Source organism: Ambystoma mexicanum, chromosome 1p (genome assembly GCF_040938575.1).
Source record: "Ambystoma mexicanum isolate Mex_15411 chromosome 1p, UKY_AmexF1_1, whole genome shotgun sequence".
Taxonomy (NCBI): Eukaryota; Metazoa; Chordata; class Amphibia; order Caudata; family Ambystomatidae; genus Ambystoma; species Ambystoma mexicanum.
The window spans coordinates 1,129,334,358-1,129,360,611 of NC_090921.1; the positions used below are offsets into that span (position 1 = coordinate 1,129,334,358).

The 26,254-nt window shown below is 48.7% G+C and overlaps 1 protein-coding gene across 3 annotated transcripts in view; it reads right to left on the bottom strand.

The window, feature by feature from the left end:
* MBTPS1 (membrane bound transcription factor peptidase, site 1) overlaps positions 1–26,254 on the bottom strand; it is a 1,184,166-nt gene that overhangs the window by 1,003,034 nt on the left and 154,878 nt on the right. For all 3 annotated transcript variants that reach the window (XM_069604782.1, XM_069604783.1, XM_069604784.1), the window contains one exon: positions 7,606–7,863. In XM_069604782.1, coding sequence (XP_069460883.1) covers positions 7,606–7,863 — 258 coding nt within the window. The remainder of the gene's footprint in view (positions 1–7,605; positions 7,864–26,254) is intronic.

Sequence of the window (26,254 nt, forward strand, 5' to 3'; positions counted from 1 at the left end):
GCATAAAGCTACTAGGTGCAAAATGGTCTAGATTAGAAAACAAGATGCCAGTTTTAGAGCATTTTCACCTGTCTGAAAAGTAACTCCATTGGGAGAAGGAATTACTTTATTATATTTTACACCCAACGTCAATAAAAAAAGTGCAAAAAATACTCACACATCAAAATCTTGCTTTAAGATCTAGGTACAAGTAAGTGAATTCTGTAACGAAGTCTAACTGGTGGTATGATGGTTTTGGCGATTGTTCTGTGCCTGCTTAGTCGGTCATACATTTCCAGCCACCATGAGCAGGGCACTGGGGGGTGAGACCACATATATATGGCTCAAATTACAACCTTATTTATGGCAAGGGGGAATACATTTGACAGATTTTAGAAGATCAAATACGGGTCCACTAAGTGTCCACTCGGATCCTATTTATGCAGGCAACGGTCACTGAATCTATTGATTATGAAATGGACAATGAATCCATAGGCAGGGTTCCAAATTGAAGGGAGCTGGGAGCTATTTAGCTCTTGCTTGTAACCTAGAAGAGCCTGGTTACCTTGCTACCAACTGCTACATTGGTCTCCCAACGCCAACTGATGACGAACAAACACACCTATGTGAATTTGGTTGAATCTATAAACAAACATTAGGATACATCCAAGTACAAGGGGTTATAAATCATGGTCAGAATTATATATTTACATTGTATGTGAAAGGTAGAATTGTGGAATGCTATGTACTAGCTCCTTGTTCCCAAACGAGAGCTACGGGTCACTAGTTAAGGAACAAGTTACTTACCTGTAACTGTTGTTCTCCAGCATGGGTCTGGCATGGATTCACATGCTCATGAATATTCCCCGTCGTCAGGCTGGGAATCCTCGGTAAAGAAAAAACCAGTATCAGTTTCGTTTCTGATCTGTCTTTCGTAGTAATAACCAATCACTGGTCTCTGCGTCATACTGACCACAGCCAATGACTGCCCTCTACCTAAGCACCGCCTCTGGCAGCCATCTTCAGATTTGGAAGCACGTGAAGTGGCAGTATGACCAAGTGAAGAGCCGCAGAGGGGTAGGCGGGAGGGTTCGCATGTGAATCCATGCCAGACCCATGCTGGAGAACAACAGTTACAGGTAAGTAACTTGTTCCTTCTCCAGCATGGGGTCTGGCATGGATTCACATGCTCATGAATAAAGAATACATAGCAGTACACACATGCACAACCACGGGAGGTGGCAAAGGCTCAACATTAAGCATCACATCAACTCAACATTAAGCATCTTACCTCCTCACCAGGCTCACCTCAGGCGAACAGGTTGCGCAGCACTGCTTGGCCGACCCTGGACTCCTCCCTGGAATCCCGGTCGACGCAGTAGAATTTCGTGAAGGTGTGCGTCGACCTCCACGTAGCAGCCCTGCATATGTCCAGCAGGGGCACACCAGATAGGAACGCCGTGGTAGCTGCGATCGCTCTGGTGGAATGGGCTCTCGGACGGCCAGGCAGCGGTCGGTTTGCCAACCGGTGACAGTACATGATACAGCCGGAGAGCCATCTGGAGATGGAAGCCTTCGAGAGAGCCTTCCCCTGATTGACAGGTCCAAAGTTCACAAAGAGTTGTGACGTCTTCCGAAAACCTTTCGTGCGGTCCACGTAGAACTTCAGCGCTCTAGCTACATCCAGCGAGTGCAAAGTCCTCTCAGCCGGCGACGAAGGCGACGGGAAGAACACAGGTAACACCAAGGGTTCGTTGAGATGAAAGTCCGACGGTACCTTGGGCATGAAGGAGGGGTGCGTCCTGAGCACTACCCTCGTGTCGTGGAAAGTCAAGTACGGTGTCTTGCAGGAAAGGGCCTGGATCTCTCCCACTCGTCGTGCGGAGGTGATGGCCACGAGAAAAGCTGTTTTCCACGATAGAAACTTCAACGGGGCCGAGTGCAGAGGCTCGAACGGAGGTCCCATGAGTTTGGTCAGTACCACGTTGAGCTCCCACGCCGGGGCCGGAGCCTTCACCGGCGGGAACGATCTGAACAGTCCCTTCATGAACTCTTTCACCAGACGATGAGACCACAAGGACGTCCGGCCCGTGGTTCTGGTGTATCGGGAGATCGCAGCAAGATGAATCTTGATGGACGCGTGTGCCAGACCAGCTTTGGCCAGCGTCAGCAGGTACGGCAGCACTTGGGGAGCCGTAATCCGTAGAGGGTTAATCTTCTGTGCGTGGCACCAGACAGAGAACCTCTTCCATTTGTGTCCGTAGCATTTAAGAGTCGAGGACGCCCTGGCCTTTGCAAGAACCTCTCTGCAGTCGGCCGGTATGTCGTATCCTCCAAACTCTAGCGCTGCAGGAGCCAGGCCTGCAAGTTCAGCGACTTCGGGTCGTGGTGGAGGATGGCGCCTCCTTCCCTGGAGAGTAGATCCGCGTCCGCCGGCAGCTTGATTGGCGGGGACGCCGACAAGTCCAGAAGGTCCGGGAACCATATCTGCCTCGGCCACGCAGGTGCGACGAGGATCATCCTGCACCGTGACCTCTTGAGCTGGTTGACGAGCCGGATTAGCAGAGGCAAGGGAGGGAACGCGTAGAGGAACAGGCCCTCCCAGGGGAACGAGAAAGCATCGCCCATGCTCCTCGTCTGGGGAAACCTGCTGGCGAACCTCCGGCACTTGGTGTTCGTCGCCGTCGCGAACAGGTCGATCTGGGGTGTGCCCCACCGTCGGAAGAGGCGATCCACCAGATCCTGCCGTAGTTCCCACTCGTGGCACGAGCGCAGCTCCCTGCTGAGTGAGTCGGCGATGGTGTTTTTTATCCCTGCCAGATGAAACGGCACCAGAAGAATCCCTTGGGCGACGGCCCAATGCCACAGGTCCTGCGCCTCCTTGGACAGCGCTGGGGACCTGGTTCCGCCCTGTTTCCTGATGTAAAACATGGTGGTGGTGTTGTCGGTGAAGATCCTCACCACCTTGCCCTTGAGGGACGGAAGGAAGGACCTGAGGGCCCAAAACACTGCACGGAGCTCCAGGACGTTGATATGCAGGGACTTCTCCGTCGGGAGCCAGAGTCCCCTTGCGTGCAGATTTTCGGTGTGCGCTCCCCACCCTTCTAGGGAGGCATCCGTGGTCACAGTCACCTGGTGGGCTGGGGTCTGGAAGTCCATGCCCGCCGTCAGATGCGCGCGGGTGCCCCACCACCGTATCGCTCGTCGGAAACTCTCGTCGAGCTTGATCCTTTCCTCGAAGCTGCCCGTCGTCTGGATCCAGCGCGCATCCAGGAACTCTTGCAACGGGCGCATCCGGAGCCTGCACATGGGAATGAGGTAGATGCAGGAAGACATCATCCCGAGGAGGGACTTGATGGACCTCACCTTGGCCGCGTCGGCCACCAACATCCGTTGCACCTTGCCCAAGATGGTCCTGGTCCTCTCCTCCGACGGGGAGGCCAGAAGGGACACTGTGTCGAGCCTCGCTCCCAGAAACAGTGCGACTTGCGCGGGCACCAGGTGGGATTTGGCGTAGTTCACGGAGAATCCCAGGTCCGTGAGGAGTTGGACGGTCCTTGCCGTGTGGACCACGGCGAGCTCCCTCGTCTTGGCGCGGATGAGCCAGTCGTCCAGGTAGGGGTAGACGTGAATCCCCTCGCGGCGCAGCTGCGCCGCCACCGGTGCGAGGCACTTGGTGAAAACCCTGGGTGCCGACCGCAGTCCGAAGGGAAGGGCTTTGAATGGTAATGACGCCCTTGGACCACGAATCTGAGGAATTTTCGGTGCCCCTTTAGGATGGGAATGTGGAAGTAGGCATCCTCCAAATCCAACGACGATAGGAAGTCTCCTTCCTCCAGCTGACCCAGGACGTGCTGGAGGGTGACCATCCGGAACTTCTGCGCCTTGATGAACTTGTTCAGGCGTCGCAGGTCCAGGATGGGGCGCCATCCTCCCGTCTTCTTCTTCACGAGGAAGTAACGCGAGTAGACTCCGGAGCCCCGAAGCCTCTTTGGGACGAGTTCGATGGCGCCCTTTCTGAGCATCGCCTTTACCTCCAGGAGAAGTTGAGGGACGTGAAGTTCTTTCCTGGCCACGGGGGGGACGCGCGGGCACCTTCTTTGAAACTCGAGCGCGTGGCCCCGGGCCAGGGCGTCCAGCACCCAACGGTCGGTGGAGATGGACTCCCACACGCTGACGAAGCCCGCCAGCCGGCCTCCCACCGGGGTGCTTCGGTGGGGGCCCGACCCCACGGCCGGTTCAATCCTGCTTGGACGCGGCCTTGCCGCCTTGGCCTCCTTGGCGACGACGGCGGGGGCCGCCAGACTTGCCTCGTCCTCTGTAGGCCTCTTGCGACGACGAGCGGGCCGCTTGACGGTAGGAAGCGAAACCGCCGCCGGAACCTTTGGAGGCGCCCTTGCCTCCGCCGCTCCGAAAGGGCGTCCGCCGTTGCTGCAGCACTCCAAGGGCCCGGGCCGTCTCAGTATCCGCCTTGATGGCCTGAAGGGAATCGTCCACTGTCTTCCCAAACAGGTTGTTCCCGTCGAAGGGCATGTCCAGGACCCTGTTCTGGACGTCCTGCCGAAAGTCCGTAGCCTTGAGCCATCCGCGACGTCGAAGGCAAACGCCGTTGCCCATCTGGCGGAACCCAGTGTCGGCGATGTCCGTCGCCACGGTGATGGCGTGGTCCGAGGCCACCTCACCTTCCTGCAGGATCTCAAGGGCCTCCGCCCTCTTGTCGTCCGGCAGAAAATCCAGCAGGGGAGCTATCTTGTACCAGAGTTCCCTGTCGTAGCGGGCCACGATAGCCAAGGCGTTGGCCGCTTTAATCGTCGTCGCCGCCGACGAGATGACTCTGCGTCCCATGGCATCCAATTTCTTTCCCTCGCCGTCCGGCGGGGAAGTCGACGTGGAGGCCGCACCCCCCCCCGCTTTCTTCCTGGCTGCCGCGGAGACGACGGAGTCCGGGGTAGGCTGCGCCCGGAGGCATAGGGGGGCCGAGTCCGGGACCCGGTACTTTTTCTCGTACCGGTCTCTTTTCGCTGGCGTCGTGGAAGGGTTCTTGAGGAGGGAAAGGCCCTCATCCCAAATGTCGTCCAACAGAGGCACTGCGAGGACCGTCTTCCTCTTGGTCTCGCGCCGTTGGTAAAGGAAGCCTTCCTTTTTCTTCTCCTCAGGGCAGAGTTGGAAAAGCTCGGATGCCCTGGCGATCATTGAGTGGAACGATCCAATCTCGTCGGGCGGAGAAGCCCTGGGGGGAGGCGACGACGGAAAATCCTCGTCGTATGCCTCGTCGTCCGTACCCGTCGCTGCCGTGTCAGTCCCCGTATCATCCCCTCGGGTGGACGGGGAGGAGGGCTGGACGGGGCGCGATGGTTGAAAAGGAGGCGGTGGATGGATCCTTCTTTTCTTGGTAGGGGGAACACCAGAAGGTCCCGGTTCTGGATCCCCCGACGGGAGAGGTTCCTCCGTCGGTAACGGTAGTCTCGTCCTTATCTCGGAGCATAAGGACTGTATAGCCAACAAAATGGCCGCTGAGTTGTCTTGCGGCGCTGGCAGAGGGGAATCCGACGGGCGAGCAGGGGCCCCGTCGGTATCCTCGACGATGTCGTCGTCGTCACCTGCGTCGGGGCCCATTCCGACGGGCTGGTCTTGTTCCACGCCTAGGCCGTGGCTTAAGACCTCGATCAGTTCCTCTTCTGAGGTTGAGGCCGAATCTACGACGACGCCCTGCCCCCCCTTCTTCCCCACGGAGGGTTTCACGGGGGTCCTATCGATGGGCACGAAAGAAGACTCCCTCCGAGGAGGCAGGGAGATTCTGGGCCCCGAGGCCGCCACCACTGGTGCAGCCTCCACAGGCTGGGCCAGGGCCGCCGCGACCGTTTCGATAGAGGGCTTGGTCGAATGGATCAAGGCCTTCACCACCTTAGGTGCGCTCACCGCCTTATCCTTGAGGGAGGGGGCACTGCCACGCTCCTCCTCTGCCTTAGAGCTCGACCGGGGTCTCTCCAGGAGCTTCGCCGGGTGCTCGGCCTTCCTCTTACCCGACCCAGAGCGTTGGCTCGTGGTTGATGGTGCCGGGGAGGGTGCGCCCTGCCTGGCGCCCGTAGAGCCCGACCGTTCGGCGCTCCCGGTGCCAGCGGACTCGCGGTGCTTGGCCTTATGTTGGGCCCCCGTCGCCGGGGCGCCCTCAAAGGTCTTAGAAGACCGCTCAGATTTCTTCTTCTTCTCGCCAGACGGGCTCTTACCCTCCAGCCAGCTGGCGAGACGTTGATGGCGGTCCTTCATGGTCCGTTCCGACATGTTGCCGCAAAACGCACAGTCCTTCTCCACGTGCGTCTTGTCCCCATGAAGGCAGTAAAGGCAGAAAGAGTGTTCGTCCTCCTTGAAGACGTTCTGCAGCTGGCATCCAGGGCAGGCCCTGAACAGCTTTCCGGGCGTCGAGCTTCCCTTCTCCTGGGCCATCTCCGAGACCGGGCCTGAGAAGCTTCTGGAGTCCTCCGAAGTGTAGCTCGACGAAATCTTCACCCTTGAGGGGCACAGATGAATCCGACACGGGTCCCCGTTGATCGGATGTAGGATCGGTGGAGCTTGAGGCTCTTTTGACCGAAAGAATCGAAGTTTTTGTGAAAAAGCGCGAAAAAATAGCACTAACGCTCGAGAGCAATAGCACGAGGATCCCAACACATGAACGTGCGGTAAAAATCTGAAGATGGCTGCCAGAGGCGGTGCTTAGGTAGAGGGCAGTCATTGGCTGTGGTCAGTATGACGCAGAGACCAGTGATTGGTTATTACTACGAAAGACAGATCAGAAACGAAACTGATACTGGTTTTTTCTTTACCGAGGATTCCCAGCCTGACGACGGGGAATATTCATGAGCATGTGAATCCATGCCAGACCCCATGCTGGAGAATGTTGGATACTCATGAGCTCCTTTTAGCTCCTGTTCACGCAACCCTCATTTCGAAACCTGCGTAAGTTATTGCATGTAAAAGGGATTTACCAACCACTGAGCTGAATTGGGTTCCAATTTAGACAAACGTGTAAAAAGCTACATCGGAGATTCAAGGGGTACACTGAAACCAATTAAAAATAAAGTAGATTCTGCCAACCTAAACATAACGTAACTGCAATGTGTATATTGTAACACAATGAGGCCACCCATCACATGCAGTCTGCGCATTTTAAAATAGATCTTTAGATAAGACTTCACCTTTGGTCTTTATTTTGACCCGTAATTTGATGTACTGTCCTGTCCCATTTTTTGTTATTTAAAAAAAATAAGATTGCAGCCTTTTACTTTCTTTTACAGGGGTCGAATGGTCAACAGCAGAAACTGCAACTGTGTTTATCCAACTAGTCTGGTAAACTTGCATCGGTTAGTGTACATTTCACCATTTGGGCAACAAGAAGCCACTTAATAGCATGTTCCATAAACTTTCTCTGCTGTTCTTAATTCTAGGACAACTAGCTCTAGTCATTCAGCTCCTATGTAAACCGAATAATTAGGATTGCAGTCAATGTGTTCGAGATATTGGTTGAGGTATCAACATACTCCAACCCACGAATCACCAAACATCAGACCTCACAGCACAATATAGCCCTGAAAATGAAGGGTGGGTGCCCCTTTGAAAAGTTCTACTTACGCTCCACATATTTGAGCGAGCGGAAAACCTTCCGCTGAGAAGTCACACGCTTGATGTTGGGATGATCTTCTAATGTCAAAAGGCTGACACGTGGATCCTCTTTAAGCTCAATGACTTCAAAATCACTGGGGTAATCACTAGCTGGATTGCTTCGAGGAACGATCCTCCAGTCTTCAACACCACTGCTTCTGAGTGCGCTTGAAATGAAGGAACTCCTGGCTTTGGCAGTAAAATATCCATTAAACGCTACAATATATTCTGAAAAGAAAGAAGGGTAAAACAAGTCAAGGCCTCAACTGCACACAGTTTCTTAGTTGTCCCTTTGACAAGAATCTATCTCTTAACCCATACAGAGACTGCAACACAGAGTGGGGTAACAGAGCAGGCAGAGACTTGGCCCAAAAGGCAAGGAAATGGTTTTCACATAAATCAAGGCTAACAGAAAAGATCTGTGATGTTCAACATTGGAAATTAGAAACAATGGAAAGGAACACGTTTTTATCAGTTATGCTTTGTATACTGGGTGCTGCAAGTTGAGAGTTTAGCATGTTTGCCCGAGGTCTGAAAGCAAGTCTACAGTCACAGCTAGTGGCACATTTCGACTGGTTCTACATTAAATGGCCTTCGGGGGGTGAGGGGTGAACAGAAACATTCATTTTTAAGTATCTAGACACTTGGATGTCGGGATTCACATACATCCCCCATCTTCCTCAATCTTTTATCTTTGCAATACCATTCCAAACCCCTGCCCAGCAACAAATGAGTGCAACCCTGCTGCAACATTGAAACCCGTTCCCTCTACCTTCTTACATTTCTAAATCCACCCCCTTCCATGGCTCCGAAACGTTCCCAGTCTCTGTAAATCCAACAGTGATCTCAAGCTTGTCCTTCAAACCAAGGGTACTTCCAATCTCCACTACATATCTTGTTGTTTATTTTATGCAAGATATTTCCATCTTCAATGGATGCGTGTGCATAAAACCGCTCTACCTTCAAACACCAAGCCCAATGACCATCCCCGACTGGCTAAATGTCATACTGTTTTCCAAATCGTCACAAACGCTCAATTTCATAGTTTGCCACATATCATCCACATTCCTCTCCAGTACCCTCTTTCTCAAGGTTCATTCAGTGACTTCATGGGGCAGCCCTCTATGAAACATTCAGGTGACGCTCAGGAGAGTCATGCAGGAGAAATTCCAAAGAAGAATAGCAAGGAATTGTCTGGATATTTGGAGAATGCATGATGCAGACCTCTATGGCAGACAACAGAACATACACTCACCACTGGTGAGAAATAATTCACTCTTAGGCATGAAATATGCTATGTTCAAGCAGAGAACTTGTATTAATGGCAGGGAGAGTGACACTTCTGTTTGGCTAGTAGATTGAAACTACATTTTTTTCACTTTACTTTAGGAGCAAAATAGGAAAGCAGGTACTAGCCATACCATCAAAAAGTCTGCATTTAACAACTCAAATATTTCAGGGGAGACATTAAGCAGTCTAAGGGAAGCTCTCTGAGGACATTAAAGAATGCATGCTATAGCCTGGAAGAGTAACTTTAGGAGACAACGTGTAGCCTTCTAATCTAGATTTAAACAGTGTCTGAAATCAGACCTTGAAATCAGTGCAGAAGTTTTTGTGCAGGAGTGATGAGCAGGAGGTGCGAGGAAGAGGAGGAATAGCATATGATGGATGGGAGAGGATAGGATTAATGTAACCTGGCAGGATAGCTCGCTTCAGAAAAAAGCTATTCTGTGCAACATGAGTTCAATCCCTGGTCCGACACTTAGAAGCTGGAGGAGCACAGCATTAAACTGGTTATAAATCGCGAGTAAAATAAAATAAAGTAACCCTGGTGGGCACAAATGTCCTCAGCTCGGGGTGGGTGTCCAAACAATCTCCTTGTATTTTCCTTCTACTGCTCTAACAAAATAATGTTGGTAGTAAGGGGATAAGGAACTGCTTGCTTATGTTCAGTCTAGTGTTTAAGGACATTGTAGGAATACAAGCAGATTAAAATCATCAGGACCAGATGACCGATCATTGAATGGCAGATCTTACCCCTGCTCATCTCATGCTTTGAAGTAACACGGGCAGGAGTTTTGAGCACAGAGATTGATGTTATTTCTTGATAAAGAACTCAAAATATTCTAGGATGATGTGTTTTGGGCAGGAAGTGGGTGGGAATGCCCAAAGGGATTAGCATGTCATGGGCAGTGAATGGGTGGCTAAATAAAACCCACCCACAAGCTTTAGATCCAATTTCCCTCATAGATCTCAAAATGCAATAGTTTTGGCTTATAGGTAGCGCTGAAGGACCATCCAATAGCCAAATATAAAAATGGAGCCGTATGCTGGCGTCAGGAACAGAAGAATCAACAAATGGTCAAGATAGCATTGGCAAGCCACGGTGGTGTATTTCAAATACAAACAAAATTATGGAGATGTTAGCACAAAGGCCAGAACTGAGCTATGATGTTTGTTTTTTTTATTATTTATAATGCGCATCAGGCACGGGGGTATCAGGGCGGAGCAGTCACAAGGATATGCAAAGCTTAGTTACAAGGAGTATGGTATAAGATAACTTACTTACAAAACATTAATTACAGGAAAGGGTCTATGTGAGCACCTTTAGTCTCTAGAGCTACAGTGAAGTGAGCTTGCACCTCGAAACACTTGTGTATAGGTGCATTATAAATGCCCAATAAATTCATTTTAAAAAAGTGCACCCTCACTCCTCCCCAATATCTAATGCTGAGCCCGTGCACAGCCACTGTACAAATACAGCAAACAAATGAGAAAAACAATGCCGAACATAGTCAGAAACGTATCTGTTGCCTAATACAACATTGAACTAAGACCGTCTCACAAACAATACGGTTTGCCGATTGGATTTGAAAACGTTAAGATCAGATCCTTTGCAGTTCAAGAGAATTCGACTTTTAATGGCTTATTTATGTTGCGGGCAGCCGATTTAACGACTTTCGTGTACACCCCGCATTCACACACTAAACACCTGCAGCACTGTCCTGGGGCATGTACAATCAGGACCATCTTCTTCCTCAAACTAATCCACTCAATTGATTATTTGTATAGCGCCTATAACCATTGGGGCCAATTCACAGATATATTTTATAATGGCAAAACCCCACTGGAAAACGTTCGGTGAATTAGGCCCAATGTGTTTCAAAGCGATTCATTGAAAGACGAGAACGTCGTTTCATAAGCAGTTCGCCCCCCAAAAGTGTGCTTGGACACACGTTCCTTACCATGCACCCAATAGATCTCGCCCCGGGCCTTCATATAAAGAGAATAGAGAACGCACCATGCCCCAAGTGACACAACGTACTGGAACGGCCAACGCAGCCTGCAACCGAGCCTCGTATAGCTCCAGACAAACCAGCACAGAGCACCAACAGTTGCAGACATATGTGAGATCCTAGAGCCCTGCTGCGATTCAAATGCTATGGGCATGGTGAAGACTTGGCAGAGGGATAAATGTATCTAGAATGCTAGAAGCTAAAGCACCCGCAAAAATAAGTACTTAAACCGAGAAGCTGAAAAAGACAGCGGAAAAGAAAACGTCCATCAAAAAGTCAGGCGCCCTCACTTATAACTTCGATTCCCTAGCAGGGGGGATAAGATTTCATTCTAGCCAATCGAAAAAGCAACAGCACTGTGCACTGTCTACAGTGCATGTCTATTGGTCTTTCATGTGTGCAACGAATCTCTGAGTAAATATGTTGGAAGTCAAGTAAATAATTACTCAATTTAATAACCAAGGTGCACAAGGATTTTGGTGATTGCGGTGTGACTCGGCTGCCTCAAGGCTCTCAAGCATCTTTAGAGGTTCAGACTCCGTGGTGAAAGCACGCTCCAAGCTTTCAGATTCAGTGTCCGGGATTTTATCTGACCTTCCACAGCTTCTGGGGATTAGTAAAAAAAAAAAAAAGTTCTGCGGGCATAAGCACAACACACATAATCACAACACACGCACACTTACAAACTCCAATCCACTGATAGTGGTTCGAACGTGCCAGAATGTTCACAATGTACCCAACAACATGGTTTTCTCTGTCTGGTCAGTCCGGATGAAAAGGTAAACGCCCTAGTCACATTTCCTCTTCGCCTCTGCCCATTTCCTGCTCTGTTTCGCTTTTTCGGCTGCCATGCTGTCACCGTGATTTCTCTCTAAACTTCACTCCTCCTCACTCACACACACAGTACCTTAACTTAGCTTTCTGCTCCCTGCATCTGGGGGATCCAGCCTCTGTCTTTCATGTGGTATTACTTTTGGCATTTGGCGCCCACCTTGCCTTTTAGCCCCTCCAGTCTGTTCCCTTCTAATTTCTTGAACTTCCCATGCAGGCAGAGGAAGCAACCGCCGATCCCCGTTTTTCCCCACCTCTAGAGTCCCAATCTGCCAACAGTCTTCCTTTTTCCTCCTAGACCACTCTTAAACCCTACTCTGGAGGAGGGTGATCTAACCCTCGCTCCCCGCGTCATCCTTCAATTGCCACCCCTTCACCTTGCACCCACAGAAACCCATGCCAAAAACTGAAGACGAGACATGCTCTGCCTAATGAAAACTGAAGGTGCCTTAACAGTACCCAATGTAGAGACATAAATAGCCATCAATTGCTGCATATTATTAATTTATACAGAACTTCAATAGTCTTTTGGATACATAACACTAAACTGGTGGCACCGTTTCTAATGTTAATGTTAAAAGATATTTGTACCGTGCACCATCACCACCGGAGTGGTCCCCTGGCGCTCTGGCGGCTCTGAAAGAAGGGAAAGGGAGGGCGAGTTAGTGGAAGGAAGCTGGAAAAGTGCAAGAGATCAATGATGTGCTGTTGGCAGCCTCAGCCCGGTGGGTCTGTCGGCTGGGCCTGGGGTGTTTGTAGTTGTGTACTGTTGTGCGAGTCTATGTGCGTTTTGATTTGTTGTTGCAGTGTAGTGAAGTTTGTGCGGTTTGTTGTTCTGTAGGCCTGTGGTTGTGTTTGGTTTAGAGTTTGAGAGGTCTATAGAGGGGGGAAATGTTAGTGGATTGGTTAATAGGCATTTCTGTCTTGAAGTGAGGCGCTGTGTTTCCGTAATCTCCCCAGATGGGCTGTGGCAGCATTTCTGCACCTCTGTCCAGATCTGGGTTTGTCCGGTACTCGCAGTCCCTTTCACATCTGGCCTTCACTTTCATCAACTTCCTTCACAAACGTACCGGCCTTCCTTCGCCACTCATATGGCCAGTGTCCATGCTAATGTCCACAACTTAGTGCGAGTGTGGCGAGTGCGAACATTCAAACAACTCTATATTAGTGTGATACCTGGTAGCAATTATGGGGCGGGTGAGGTTGTTGGCTGGGGATGCCGATTCTGTCCTAATGGGTGTTGCTTGTGTTCTATTTGACTTGGCGTTACCTATCAAGTTGTTGTCACAGGTTTCCTGTTTTCTCACCTGTTTATGCTGCCTTGCGGGATCCTTCGCCAGGGTTTTCTTCCGTGCTGTTCGGGTCTTGTATAAGCCCGCTCGGCCGTCGTCTGATTCCAGGATTCGTTCAGCTTCTTCGTCCGGGATCAAGGAAACTCCAGGAAGGAAGGCCGCACACGGGGGCGGTCTGCGCGGAACGCAGATGTATACAGGTGCAAAGGGAAGGAGAAGGAGTGGGTCCGGAAATTCAAGCAGCAACTCAGTTCCAGGAGCACGACGCGACGCAGGTCTAGCCTCAGCTAACGATAGCGTTGAGACACATGGAGCTGCAGGGGCGTGGTTCATTTATGGAACGTGCTGCATGGGCGTTCTGTGAATACGGCCATGTTGGGTGTACTACAGCGAGTAACCCCCCCCCCTCCCGACGTGCCAGGGACCAGGAGGACCAATAGGGGCGTGATCGATGGATCATGACAGTTGTGGCAAGAGTTTCGCTGGTCGGTTCTGGGTGTTATCAGAGTCCTCTTAAGTTTGGTCATCCTTTTTCCTCTTTCGGTTTTTCAGTTTGAATCTGTGATGTTGAAGAGCCAGGTTTTTAGTAATTTTCTGAATTGTACTTGATCTTTGGTGTTTCTTATTTCTTTTGAGATGTTGTTCCAGGTTTTTTCTGCTAAGTGGGAGAAGGAGGCACCTCCAAGTTTTTTCTTAAGGTACAGTTTTTGTTCCATGCGAATTTCATTGCTTGACCAGTCTCGTTGGCTTGTAGATTGTCATTTTCTTTTGTAGGAATTCTGCTCCTTGTCCACCGATTGCCCTGTGTGTTATGCACATTGTTTTGTAGGTGATGTAATGTTTTACTGGGAGCCAGTGTCGTTTTTAGGGCAGGAGTGATGTGGTCTCTTCTGGCTAGTTTGAGTAGTGTGGCTGCTGTATTTTGGATCCGTTGTAGTTTCTTCAGGAGGTATTCTGGTGTTCCGAGGAAGAGGCTGTTTGCATAGTCGATTCTTGACATGAGGGCGACAGATGTGCGTTTTGTGCGTGAAGGAGAGGAAAGGTAGGATTGTTCTCGCCGTCTGGAGGAGGAAGAAGCATTTCTTGACTATTGCATTTGTGGTTCTAAGGTTGGGGTGTTGTCCATCAGGACTCCCAGATTTTTTACTACCTTAGATGGTGTTGGTGCAGTTCCCACTTCCGCTGGCCACGGGATGACGGTTTTGTTCTCTTGGTTGTTTGATATGATCATGATTTCTGTCTTTCCTGGGTTGATTTTTCAGATTTTTGGCATTCATCCAGTTGAAGACTGCTTTTACACACCCAATTAGGGTTGAGTGATCGACTTGGGCGTCTTTGATGTTGTAGATGATTTGGATGTCATCTGCATAGTTGTAGCATGTAATGTATTTTTTGACGATTCTGATAACTGGAGTCTGGTAGATGTTGAAGTACAGTGGTGATAGTGAGGATCCTTGTGGTACTCCACAGTCGTTAACTTGTGGGTTGGATTTGAAGGGTTTAATCCATACAGTTTCTGTTCTGTCTGCTAGGAATGATTTAATCCAGAGTAGTACCATGTCTGTTACGCCTATGTCTTCTAGACTTTTGGTTAGGGTGTCATGGCTAACTGTCGAAGGCTGCGGAGAGGTCGGGCAGAATGAAGGCTGAGGCTGTGTTCGAGTCTGCGTTCGTTTTTAGGTTGTCCCAGATGGACAGTAGTGCTGTTTATGTTCCTCTCGCAGGTCTGAAACCGAAATCCAAGGGTACTGATTGTTTAACATTTGGAGGCTAAATTTAAAGCCATCAAGCACTGCATCTACACTCTGCCCGACACACCTGTAGCACACTCCATAGAAAAATCAACCGTGATCACCAAGATCAACATGATGCGCCAACACAGACACCAATGCCACAACTGACAGCACACTACACATCCCATCTCACAAAACCACATATATCAGGACAACTTTCAAGACACCAACTATGGAAGGCCTCACTGTCACCTTAGCATCCCTCAAGGCCACATCATATGCTGATAACATCCTCCCTGCCCCCTGCCTCCTTATACAAGTCCCTTCTAAATGAAGAACTCCTCCCTTACCTGACAATCATCAATAGCTCCCTAACTTAAGGCCCCTTTCCCTCGACCCTCAAGACCGGAAAAATCATCCTGCTTCATAAGAAATGAACACTGGACCTTGACAATCTCAGCAACTACCGCTCCATCGCCCATCTTCCCTCTCTAGGTAAAATCCTTTAGAAAACAGTAGCCACACAACTCAACACATTGGTAGTACGGAATGACATTGGTTTCAATCTGGCTTCGGACCCAGATACAGCACAGAAACGGTCATCATCAAGGTGATAGATGAAGCCCTTAAAATCCTCGGCCATCCTTGCCTCCTAGTTCTCCTCGATCTCTCAGCAGCACGGGACACAGAAGACCACCAGACACTCGCCGACAATCTACATCGCTGCATGGGGTTCAAATCCTACCTTGCTAACAGTTCATACAAATGGATTCTTCCAGATCACCAACTCAACCCATCACCTGTGGAGTCCTGCAAGGATCTATCCTGTCCCCTGTGATCTTCAATCTTTACCTCGAACCGCTTGGAATCCTACTCTCTTCACACAACAATAACATTCACCAATACGCAGATTACATGCAGATCTACCTCAAGATATTCTCTATCAAAGACATCCAGAGGCTCAAGCCCTACCTCACATTAATCCAATCCTGGTTCCAGTGCTTAACCAAAGCTCAACCCCTCCTCGACTGAATTCCTACAGCTGACCAACACTGAACCCCGACATTCAGGACACGCCATCTACTATGAAGCTCGAGTGATTCACACCGCAGCTGGCCTGCGTTCAACAGACCCCTCACATTCAAACAGTACATAGAAAGGAAGACTAACTGCCAGTACCAACGTTCTCTCCTGCAGAAAATCAATCCCTTCTTCCCAAAATCAATCCCTTCATCCCAAAAAACAACTTCAGATCTGCTGTCCAAGCCTTGCTTCTTTCCGGCAATGCCCTTTTGGAAGGCCTTTCGGTGACTAGCCTGGCACTTCTGAAATGGCTCCTGCATGACGCAGCATGACTCATTAAAGGACTCCTCAAAATTCCACCACATGTCCCTGGCCCTCATTGAACTGCACTGGCGTCCATTGAAAGTTTGTATCATCGTGAAATCCTGTTGAATCATCTACAAGGCTGGCATACTGATGTCCCCAAGCTACCTCACTGAGGAACTCTGCATCTCTGGAGGCCTGCGATTCACCAGAAGTAAGGAAATGTGCAGACAAATTACGACAGTGCAGGAAGGAAAGAACCAGAAGACAGGCCTTCTTTATCTATGGTGCAAGAGTCTGGAACCTCCTCCCGTCAACGTCAGACTTGCTCAATCACTTCTACAGATCAGGAAAGAGCCAAACACCTTCCTTTTCAAGGAATGGCTCCTTAACACCGAGGTCCACACACCCTGCACTCCGCACCCCACCCGAGACTCTGATCTACGCCCAATGTCTTCCCCCATGCTGGCAATTGCCCACCCTACCCAGTTAACTCGACGCTCCTTTTTTCTCTGCTTCCTTCACTATTTATTTTGGCATTTATAAAGCGCGCACAGCCCAGAGGCATCTAGGCACCGATACTTAGGAAGGTGGTTACAGTTACACGTCGGCATTGTTAGATGGAACAGATACAACAGCAGAACAGATATTCAGTGCAATAAAGGCATCGCTATTGTGGCAGAGTTGAACTAAGTTGGCAGTATTAGAAGTGCTGATGGTGCTGGGAACTAGTGGTGGTAAACTAGGGTAGCTAGATTCCCTGTGAGGTAAGGCATGGAGGAATGGTCTATCTCACCTAGAACTGTTCATTGTTGGGAGTCTGGACTCCATAGTCTAGCTTATAGGCTTTTTTGGAATGATCATAGGGAGGGGTCATTTCCTAGCTTAGGAGGCAGAGTGTTCCACAATTTGACTACTACTTCTGGGAAGCTGGATCCGCATGCTTTCACTCTTGAATCTCGGCGTGGCTATGAGGCTGGTATATGGTGTTCGAGTAGATCTATTAGATTGGGTCCTGGTGATTCGGTTTCTCAGGTGCATTGTTGGTCAGGCCTTTGTGGGTAAGTGTAAGCATTTTTAATTATACTTATAGAATTATGAGATTTCTGCTATATTGTCTTTTCCTCCGACCTTGGATTTCTATACAGTTGATATTCAACTTTACCTTCTCAAGACTTATTTGTATACTGGGACCCCTCAGTTCTTTGGTGCTCAATTCTCTCTATTGTCTTCCAATTTGTACTCCTTAGACTCTGGGTTATTTTCCCCTTTTCCCAAGGTAGCAATGTTCCAGTTGTGTTGTTCTCACTCTGTAGATTCTAGACTTCTCTTTATCACATTAATACAGATTCACGTAATTAATGGTATTTTCACACTCTCGTCATTTGCACTGGGATGAGTATCTCTGATCGTGCAGAGACCTTTTTCCTTCGGACTCGAGGGGGAACGTCTCCGGCACCAGTAGGTGTGTGGGACCTTCGCTTTGTGTTTGTTCTTCATGGCATCCGCTTCAGACTCCTTCCTGGCATCTTGGTATTGTTACAGGCACTCGGCCTGTGAGTCAGTATGGGTGTAGTTGAGGGGACACCTTGTGCACCACGATGCAGCCACGGAGATGCCACCACCGAGCTCTCTGTGTACACACACACACACACACACACACACACACACACACTTTTGGAACTTGTGCTGATTTGGAGTGCCTGACAATTCCATATAGGCCATCACATGGAGAGCACCAGTGGGTTCCTCACGGGAACAGGAGCCCTTGTGCCCAAAGTGGGAGTCTCTCGTGGTGAGGTCTACTTGCCTCAACCCCTTTGGAAGGTGTTACGGAACATATATAAAGGTGTGGCTTTTCTTAAAGGAGTCTGGTCAGTGACTCATTGAAATACCTTGTTCGAATTGGTAATGATTATATTGGTATCATAAGCTTTTGAGTAAATGCAGTGTCGCAGTTTACTGGAGTAAGACAGTGAAAAGCCTGAAACCGTCAGATAATAGAATCAAAGTAAAGAAAACTCCTGGAATCCTGCGCCAATATTTAGATGAAACAATGATTTAATCGGGATATGGTCACCAAAGTTGCCCTTCCTGATAACACGTGTTTTGGCACTACGGAGCCTTTTTCAAATCAGGGCTAGATCATATTTAATTCTGATACCGGTACCAAAGAAACTTAAATGTTGCTCATTCTCATGGGTTAGATCCCATATAACCGTGTCATGTAGCGTATTTACAATCACTCGTGTCGGCTCTCTTAAGTTTCTTTGGACCACATACCAGTGTATGCAGAAAGCAATGTAAAAATGCACAACGATCAACTTATTTCACTAAGTGCTCAAACAGTTGAAGACCCTTAAGCGTACTTCCCTCTCCAGATAGATGGACTGAAACAATGGGAAGGGGCGGGGGGCCCACCTGCCAGCCCAAGGATTACATTCACACAAGTAGAAAAATTCAACAGCTCAATATCAGGGAGCGGAAAAATACCTTCCTGCCTAGTCTTTAAGTGGTATGAGATCTCAGCTAGGTCTCCTACAATTCCAAAAATGAGATCGGAGTACATTTTCTATATAAGCACACGATAATACATAAGCAAAACCCTAAATGCATACATACATTTTGGGATGGCTACCATCTTCATCAGGTTAACTCATAAGAGACACTGGGAGGGAGCACCAACAGTGGAAAAGGGAATAAACCTTAGACAGGATCCTTGTAATATTTATTACCCGAGATCTGCTATTGGCTTACATTGTCCGACAAGGCCAGTAAGCCTGGCATTGTCAAGGGGGGTGGGGGGGTGAGCGGGGTGGGAACTGCTGGTGGTGGGAGACCTACCAGGAAGACATCCAGAGCCAATCCTTCACCCGAAGAGGACCGTGCAAGCATGTTCTTGTGCAGTACAAACTTGTCTCACGCCATCCCTTGCAAACAAAATGCTTAGAAAACAACACACCAGGTCGAGGAAGCAGTGAGAACCAGCCTAGCCATCACACAATGCAAAATGCTATCTGCTCGAGGCAACCAGAGACCAAAACCGAGCCAAGTACAGACAACCAACCAGTGGCTTCAATAATCTGTCATACTGCAGCCAATGCAGAGGGTAAAAGGGAAGAGAGATTAAACAGGAGAAGAGCTACACGTAATGCAGCAAAAAGAAACAGCAACTAGAAACAGCTGTACACTGCAGACAATAGCCTAGACCGCCAAGGATTGAATAAGGGGCCACAGACCTCGCGCATACTCTCCTTACCCTATGGGGACCTGGACTAACAACCACCCCACACGAACATGGTCAATGCACCAACTGGACCACCATTCTGCAGCAGGCCCGTGCAGGGAAAGGGGTGAGGATAAGCCCATCATTTAACATCTTTGCTATAACCAACCCTCCTGGTTGAAGATAGAGCCAGGTTAGCCAATGAAAGTGGACCAATGGAAACAAGAGGGGAGCATAAAAGAAAACTTGGAAGAAGGAAGCGGTCGGTTGTTCGGGTGATTTCAGAGGAGGAGGTGGTAGAACAAGTGAGCAGCAGTGTGTGGAGGGGATTTCTTGAGACAAACACCTGTGCCTGGGAAATGTTAGGAGCCTGAACTAAGAATGCGAGGCAGCTGCTGTGGCTACTGGTGAAAGATGCATCTCTCTGCACAGAGCGCTTAAGAAGGCAAAACTGGCATGGTGAAGCGAGACCGGTCACAACAAGATGAAGGCACTGCTCGGCTAAGGGACACTGCTAAAACGCCAAAGAACTGCTGGGCGTGTGCAGACAGTGAAGAGCAGTATTCCACTTAATGTAGCCGTGAGAACCGCAGGCGTACCAATTGGATGCCGTGGAAGTCCGGCGCATGAAGGAAAGAAGACCGCGAGAAAGAAGCAAAGGTGAATCCTGCACTGGCTGACCGTGTGAGCAGAATCAAGCACCTACAATAAACCGGTGAGTCCTCCTGAGAGCAACAGGGACATCAGGGCGTATCGGCGAGCATGCAGAGTACAAATTATTGAAAGTTGCCTAGATGAGGAAAAGCAGAGAAATTGACATACAAGTCAGAGGAAACTTAATTTTGCAAAGGTGTAAATGTACACAGTGCACTTATGAAAAAAAACAGGATGATAATATATAAAGCAGATACATTATCAAATATTGTATACAAGCAGCTTTTAGAGTCCTGGTAAGGAACAGACCAGGCAGTTACAAGTGTGTGAACATTGGAAGTCCTGGCAGGAGAGTACACCAGGTAGTTGAAGAGGATTGTGTAAAGCAAGTCTGTGTGTGCACAAGTGTTGCACTTGGCCAAAAGAGGCCCAAATAACTGTTGCAAGTAAAAAGTCCAAAGAATAAAGAAGAATCCAGGGAAAGGGAAATGCCCTCTGGAACCAAGAACTATATTCTTCATGAAACTATTGTTTAAGTCATTTTTCGTTTATGGACACTTTTTCCAAAGCAAACAAGGTTAAAGACAACTACCCATTTTCACCTTAGAGTTACGTTTGTAGTGTGAGGGTCAGAACAGAATGTTGGACACAGGCCAGTTTGGTTTTTAACATCCCGACATGGACAGACCCTTTGTTTAGGTAGGGACATTTCGCTTAGAACAGGGTCAGAGAGGCCTTTTCTCAATCAACCGCTTTTGTGTTAATAAATGTCTTTAGGCAAAAACATGGCAAACTTGTGTCTGCCTCATTCATTTCTGACTCCTCACAGTGAGGTATTGGGTAGTGAATGCAAATGGAACGGTATTGTGAGTGTGCATGACAGTGTAGTGGGTATTTTAAGGAAGTAGTGTAAAGAGTGAATGCAAAGTGTTTGAGAATGAATGAAAAGAGGGTGGAGTTATAGTAGTGGAGGAGGTGATAGGAGTGGAGGAAGGTTAGTAGCGTAGAGGATCAGGGTAGTAGTAACATTAAAGGGTAGAGGCAAGACCTAGAAGGAACAAGAGGCATCAGAGGGCTAGAGGAGAAGAGGGAAAAATCGAGATGGGTGGAGTCAGAAGAGGAGAGTATTGAGAGGTAAGGAGAGGAAGAGGAAAATGTGTGCATTGCAGAAGGAAGACAGTCAAGCAGAGTGGTGCAAGGCAATCTCATACCCCTTTAGAACACAAACAACTAGATAGAGTCGGGACAGTTTTAGGAAGTGACTGGGGAAGAGGGCAAGGGCGAGAGTTATAGGGCTCATCAAGAAACCAATTGAAAGCTATTAAACAGTCTAATCTTGGGAGTGTTTATTGTGCCATGACAATAGTGAAACCCATAGATAAGTTATTACGTTTTGGTTCTTTAGTCTGGCGCTTTCAGAACCATGCTCTGTGCCTTAACAGCATCTAAACATACGAGACAAAACTAGCCTAAAATTATGAGAAAATTAAAAATCGGAAAAATACTACAAGGGCATTTGCAGGGCCTGTGGCACAACCAGGATTCACCTACCCCCCGTAAGAAGACACACTCGGTTATAATAAATAGAAACTACACACAAGGAAGAGCAGACAGTAATGCGTGTGTACTGGTATGTTTAGTTACCGATTTGAATGTTAATATCATGCATCAGTGCACCTAGAACTGACATGCCATATTTCTATTACACAGGTAAGCGGGTCTACAACTCCAATTAAGTCATTAACCCTCAGAAGACTGCTTTGAGAAAAAAACACTTGCAGGCACTTGAGTGCCAGGTTTGATGGTAAGGCTTGAATAAAGCGAGCTCAAAGAGTTCCAATGAGAAGGTTTTGGGCGGGTAGGGACAGGGACTGTGGGGGAATGGCCATAGGGATTAGCATGGTCATGGGCAGTCAATGGGTGGGCAAATAACCAAATACTTACAAGCTGCATGTCCCTCTTTGTGTGCCATTTCTTCCTATTTGTACTCTAATGCAATAGTTTCGGCTTACAGTTGTCACAAGCAACATCTAATAGTCCAAACAAGCGGGAACCATCAAGCGTACAACCCTGACTGTGCACCAGCATAGGTACACCCTAAACAAAAAAAACTCGGGGCATGAATCAAGCCAGAAATGGGATCAAAGCAAAGGCATACACAATGCAAATGTAACCCAGTCACGCATGACTATCACGCCCCTCCAAGTGCTGGAGATAAGCAAACAGTGTGATACCCCACATGCTGAACAAGCAAAGGAAATCAACGTAAGCAGCACAGGGCCCAAACACAAGAGTAGCACAGCAAGAAATTGCAAAATGCACCCCTACTCTGTTCCCTGTGTTGCTAGTTCAAGGAGCACAGGAATAGCTGGAGTCACTAAAATATAACATTTCCCACACAACAATCACTAGCAGCCACAACAGTAAACAAAAAGTCCAAAATGTCATCAGGTAGCTGAAGATTAACAGTCTTAACAGGGTCCGCAGGGTCGAGCACCCAACAACCGTTAAAGGGTCCAAACAAAAGTGAGAAAACATGAGACCAGTTTCTAGGGGCAGGCTAAGCGGGCGACTGCCGGGGGCGCAGGAGGGTGGGGGGAAACCTAAAGAGCCCACCATAAACGCAAGTGCCATTGTTGTGCAGAGGCTAATGCAAGGCGGGCAGCCTGAAGTCTATTAGGGGATCTGTGAGTGAATCGCCCGGAATAAGTGCAGCCTGGGACTGGGCGGGCTTGCAGTGGGTCTGTAAATAAAGAAAGCATCGCACGCTGTGTGGCCGAGGCTCAGCAGCACACGATAACAAAAAGGTATCAGTTGCAATGCAACTTTAATCAGCAACTGAGGAGTTCGTTCTCCCTCTCCCGTGCTCCGTGTGCAAGGCAGTTCTTGCTTCCTTATGTATGGACGAAAGCTGAGAATGTTTGCAGCCTTTTTAATTCATATAACTCCATGAGTGCAAAAACGAGGACAAAAAATATGTACATCTTTGAAAATTATGCTGCAATATGCGTGTAAGCAGCAATATGGTAACAGGCTTTGCGCTTTTAAAGTAACAACTTTTCCCGGCCATCTGTCAACATTTGTATCGTAACAGTGACTCTTCAATTTGCTTATAAACCTGACTGAGAGATGATGTCACAACTTCGTTTCTAGACAAACCACAAAATATTATAACAAGCCAACAAACCATGACATTTGGAGTTTGTCTCGTTTTCTTTTAGAATATATTACCAGAACAATAATACCAAAATCACCATAACCAATATTTAGCTGATCACATAGTGGAAGGAGGGAAGAGCATACAACCGTTACCTGTGTTCCTTCTGCTGCTTACCATTGCATTGGTTAACAGTAATACCTGTAGTGTACACTTCACAAATCATGGTAGCAAGAGCTACACATAAAAGAAAGCATTTTTATTTTAGTATCTATAACCACCAATAATTACATTTTATTTAATAAAGCTCATGATCGAGCCCTCACGTTTGCAAGCAAAATATTTTTTTCGAAATCAGTTTTTACATCCCTCTTCTTGATAGAGCCTTAATATTTGTAAGCTTTGGAAAATAGGTACTATTGCCCATGTTAATGGCACTTAATTATGGATCTGTGGTTACAAGACTCAGATACACCTGGCATTTCCACTCAACCCAACGACTTGAATCCTTTCCTGTGGTGGGGGTTTCGGACCTTAAGGAATGGCAGAATCCCGTCGTGGTTACCTGACCGACTATGCGGACGCGTTGCTAATAGCCACCGCATGACGCCCATCTTTACAGCATGATATGACATCTCTATCCTGCAATACTGTGTCGGAGAAGGAAGGACTGCATGCGGCAAGCGATGGTGAGTGATAGGCTGACGTTGTGGCGTTATTAACAGGTTGGAAGCCGTGCAACAGCCTGGGACTCGCATCGCCCGAGAACGAGGGACCGCTTCCGAGATGGCGGACTCCACTTTCCCAGTACGTAATATCATCAGCCACACAGCATTTGGAGCTCTAATCGCCCGAACTAGAGGCAGGCGATAATTGGCATTGCTGCTTAGGAGCCACAAACAAAACTGTCGGAATGGGGGCAGCTCCATCACCAGCTCGGCAAGCAAGTCCCCACATCTCCTCACAAGCGCAGACCGTCTGAAGGGGAACAGCAGTGAGGGAGGATGGGGAAAGTGGAGGCAGCCTTGGTGCTGGGTGCCTTCCATAGCAGACACAGGAGGGGAAAGGCAAGAAGGCTAATAGAGAGTGCCTACGACTACGAAGCGGGGGCATAACTCAATCCCCCTACACACCTGGAAACAGCATAAAGCAGCGGTCTGTGCCGCACAGAGCCTGAGGAGGAGAGCTGGCGAAGAGGGGTATCCAGCAGCAGACAAGTAGGTTGGGGAACGAGCGGAAAGAACTGCACCTCCCCCACAGGTCTCCCTTGGGATCCATCTTGCTGGACTAAGCCAGCATTTCATCACGTTTGGGTTCAGAACTGGTCAATATCACTGCACAACAGGAAAGCATACCCGAACCCCAGGGCACCAGTTCAGAGCTGTCTAGCACTGCCGCTCAACAAGGGAAGCATAACCCGAACTGCAGAGCCACAATCACCATGTCAAGACAGTCAAAGGCCCATAAAACGGCTGATATTGCCACTATGCTGCTGTCATCAGATAAAGGGAAGAACGTGGAGGCTTTGAAGTCATTGCCCCAAACTCCAGAACACCCCACAGGACAATTAGCCACTAAATACAGACATTCAGGCCTTTATCATGGACATTAAGACTGAATTCCGCAGTGGTATGTTGGAAAATTCAACCAAAATGGACCGGCTGGACCAAAGGGTCGTGGAAGCGGAACAAAGGCTGGGGGGGCTTGGGGGGGGGGGGGGGGGGGGAGAAGTTCAGGTTCTGGATCATTCTTCCGCTATGGCCGATCTGCAACAAAGGGTATTTTCGCTTCAGAGAAAATGTTAGTAGTTGGCGTATAAGCAGGAGCATTTGGAGAACATGGCATGCAGGAATAATCTACGCATCAGGGGAGTGGCCCCTCAATATCATATCATGCCCTCACGGAATACATAGGAAACCTTATCGCGGCCCTCCTGCCCGATATGGATAGATTTTTGCTCCATTTGGACCACAGATTGCGCTCTTGAAGGGGCCTGCCGCTGAATGCTCCACCCTACGTCATCACTCAGGTTCACATTTTCACCACCAAACAGATTATGGCAGCAGGGCACATACAAGGTGAACTTACTTACCAAGGCACAGCACTGCATATCTGCCAGGACCTGGCTTCAACCACCATCCAGAAGCAGAAATCTCTCAGTCCCCTGACTATTCCTATGCAAGCAAAATATCAAGTACCATCGGGTGTTTCCGCCAACCTTGCAATATACATTCAAGGGGACATCCCATTCAATTGATAAGATGGAGGAAGTAGAGGAGATCATGGGGCTCACCTCCCCACGGAATGGTAGTCCACCGTAGACTCATTCTGGCAACGAGGTGGTATCCAGATCAAAAGGGGGTACATAGGCAAAGATCCCTAAAGGTGGCCGGTCGGGGTGCTCCCCTCCACATACCTGAGAGCCCGGGATAGTAGGTGGCAGGCACCACGGAGCAGAGTTAAATCGTAAGTGGATGGAGGTGTTGCAAGTAATTGCTGTTGGCATGGGCCTCATTAAGTCTATGCCTAAACCCGAGTGGAATGTCACATGGGGGCCAAAGGGGCGATTTGCCTGGTGTTTTACAGTTAACTGTTGATCTGTTCCTTTTTGGTTTGTTCGTTGAAAGAAAACATTGGTTGTCACATGGAATGCGGATATACTAGAACTTTTATGGCACTAGAATCTCAAGGGGTCCTTCCCCCGGTGTGGAGGAGGCCGATGCCATCCTCAACCCCCCCCCCCCACCCCATCAAAAGCTGGAGTGCGTTTCACTGAACGTGAAGGGACTGAATTATCCTGCTAAGCAGAAGTAGATCCTGCGGCACATGAAAGACTTGAATGGGGGGGGGGGCAGTTAAAAGGAGTGGTTTTTCTGCAGGAAACTCATCTTTTGCCCCCAGACTTTATACAGCTTTGGAACAGAGACTGAGACAATTCCTGGCCTCCAGCAGCTCGAAGACTGGTGGTACAGCTATTATATTGGCGAGAGGGGTCCCATTTCGGGAAGTGGACACTATACAGGATCCCGAGGGGAGGCATGTTGGCATTAAAGGGGTACTCTTTGGACAATTGTATTCTCAGGTCTCAATCTATGCCCCTAATG